Below are 2155 nucleotides of genomic sequence, written 5' to 3'. Positions count from 1 at the left end.
GCCAGTGGTGTTACCCCCCGCACCCAGCCCCGGGGCGCGGGGGCCGCCCCGCCGGCCCCGCGCTGCCCCCGCCGCACCGCGCTCATCCCGCGGAGACGCTCATTCCGCCCCCCTCCCCGCGGTATTTAACGACCGGCAGCATCGCGGTGCCACGGGGCGGGGGGGAAAGCGCCACGGGCGTCCCCCCCCCCCCATGGCCCCGGGGAGCCCCGCAACACCCCCCGCACAAAGAGAGCAGGAGATTAAAAATGCGGAGCCTGCGCCCGGCAAACTCCAAACCGCAAGTTCTCACTCCGCACCCCCCCGGCCCCGGCCGATCGCGGGCGCTAATGACGCTAATTAGAGAGCGCGCGGGGAGCGCCACGGGCGGAACACAAAGGGGATCCCCGGGCACCTCCCGGGCTGGGGGGGCCGCGCCCCGCTCCCCTCCCGCACCGGGGGTCGCCGCTCCCTTCAAGGACTTGGCCCGCAGCGCGGCCGCTCCCGGCGCGGGGCCGCGGTTCCAGCGCTGCCTCTCTGCCCCCCAAAAAGAAGAAAACCGCTTTTTTTGGCCTTTCTTTTTTTCCCCCTTCTGTGGGGACGAGCCCCCGCAGCGCCTCTCCCCGCACAACTGATTTTCACTCTCAACTTCTGCCGGCCCCCGCGGCCAATCCCCGCCGGGGGTTGGGGTTCACCCCGCACACTCCCCCCGCAGGGACATCCCCGTTCCCGCGGGATGCGGCGGCTCCGCGCAAACTTGACCGGGCGGGCCCGCTCCCCGCATCCCGCATCCTCCGGGGCGGCTCGGGCCGCGCCGCCGCGCTACCGCCGTGGCCTGGCAGGGGGAGAAGCGGGAGAAGCCCCGCACAGCGGGGCCGGGGGAAATGTTTTTATTCTCACATCGAGGACGGTGATTCCCCCCCTCCCTCCCCGGTACGGGCAGGGCGGCCCCGCGCAGCGCGGACTTGAGCGCGACCCTCCCGGGCGTCACTTCCAAGTTCAAGTCGGTGCGGCTGGCGGCCTCTCCGCCCCTTTTTTAGCGGCCATTTTCAGCTCCATCCAGCCCTCCGCGGGCTGCGGAGGCTCCCCCCGCGCCGCGCCGCGACCTCCCCGCCGGGCGGCTCCCGCCGCCGCCTCCGCCCCCCGGTACCGCGGGGCGGGTGGGCAGGGGGAGGAGAGACGGCGGCAGCTTCCCCCCGCCCGCCCCCGCCGCCCCGCGCCCCCCCGCCCTGACACCGTATTAAACTCGCCCCGCCGCCCCCTCCCCGGCAGCAACTTTTGCTCGTGGGGGCACCCGCAAACACACGCACACGGGGGGGGGGGGTGAAGGGGAGAGGGGGGAAGTAGAAGAGAAAACGAAAGTGTCATGGGACCTACCATCGCCAAGTGCAATTAACGGGCTCCAAGTTGCTGCGAAGCGCAAAGCAAAGAGGATGGATGGGCTGGTTTGGGATTTTGGTCTAAAACGTGTGTTTTCCACCGCGCCGAAGGAGGAGAAAAAAAAAACCGCTGCCCCGCGAAAGAATTAAAAAATTAAAAACCCAATAATAATAACAATAATAACAATGATGGTAATTATAATAAAAGTCCTCCGAGGCCAGCGGCAGAGCACAGTGTCCCCCGCGGGCGGTCACCCTCGCTCCGGCTCCGTCGCGCTGCCGGGGGCCATGCTCCGGGCGGGGGGCCGGGCTGCGGGGCGGGGGGCGCGGGGCGGCGGTGACGGGCGGCGGGAGCGCGGGGCCCGCGCCCGGCCCGGCCTTATGCGCTGCGGGGGGGGCGGGGCAGGGGATGGCGGGGGGGGTGCGATGGGTATTTTTGGAAGGCAAGCAAAAATAATATTTTCTAAAAATTAAAAAAAAAAAAATTAAAAAAAAAAAAAAATAAAGCCCGGGAGCGGGGCGGGCGGGCGGCGCCTATGGCAGAGCAGCGCGGGCATCCCCCCCGCGCCCCCCCGGCGCAGCCCCACTCCGGCCGGGCACGGCTCCTCCTCGCAGCCCGCAGCGCCCCGGCCCCATCGCCGCCGCCCCCGCCTCCTCCTCCTCCTCCTCTGCCTCCTCCCTTCGCCCGGGGCACCGGCGGCGTTGCGGCGGGGACGCTCCCGGTGCGGGGGCGGGGAGGGAGGAGGAGGAGGAGGAGGGAGAGAAGGAGGTGGAGGAGGAGGAGGAAGGCTCCGGCC

General features: G+C 69.8%; 1 protein-coding gene across 1 annotated transcript in view; it reads right to left on the bottom strand.

Annotated features, from left to right (window-relative positions):
• LOC121672234 (nuclear factor 1 C-type-like) overlaps nucleotides 1-1659 on the bottom strand; it is a 31499-nt gene extending 29840 nt beyond the window's left edge. Inside the window, exon 1 of the mRNA XM_042044821.1 lies at nucleotides 1357-1659. Within this exon, the coding sequence (XP_041900755.1) occupies nucleotides 1357-1359 (3 nt within the window). The 5' untranslated portion in view covers nucleotides 1360-1659. The remainder of the gene's footprint in view (nucleotides 1-1356) is intronic.
• Nucleotides 1660-2155: the final 496 nt, after the last annotated feature.

The sequence above is a fragment of the Corvus kubaryi genome, unplaced genomic scaffold, assembly GCF_017639235.1.
Source record: "Corvus kubaryi isolate FWS band 111438036 unplaced genomic scaffold, C.kubaryi_AGA036_p1.0 45374, whole genome shotgun sequence".
Lineage (NCBI taxonomy): Eukaryota > Metazoa > Chordata > Aves > Passeriformes > Corvidae > Corvus > Corvus kubaryi.
Note: the sequence above shows the minus strand (reverse complement) of the source record. Positions and strands in the feature narration are given on the sequence as shown.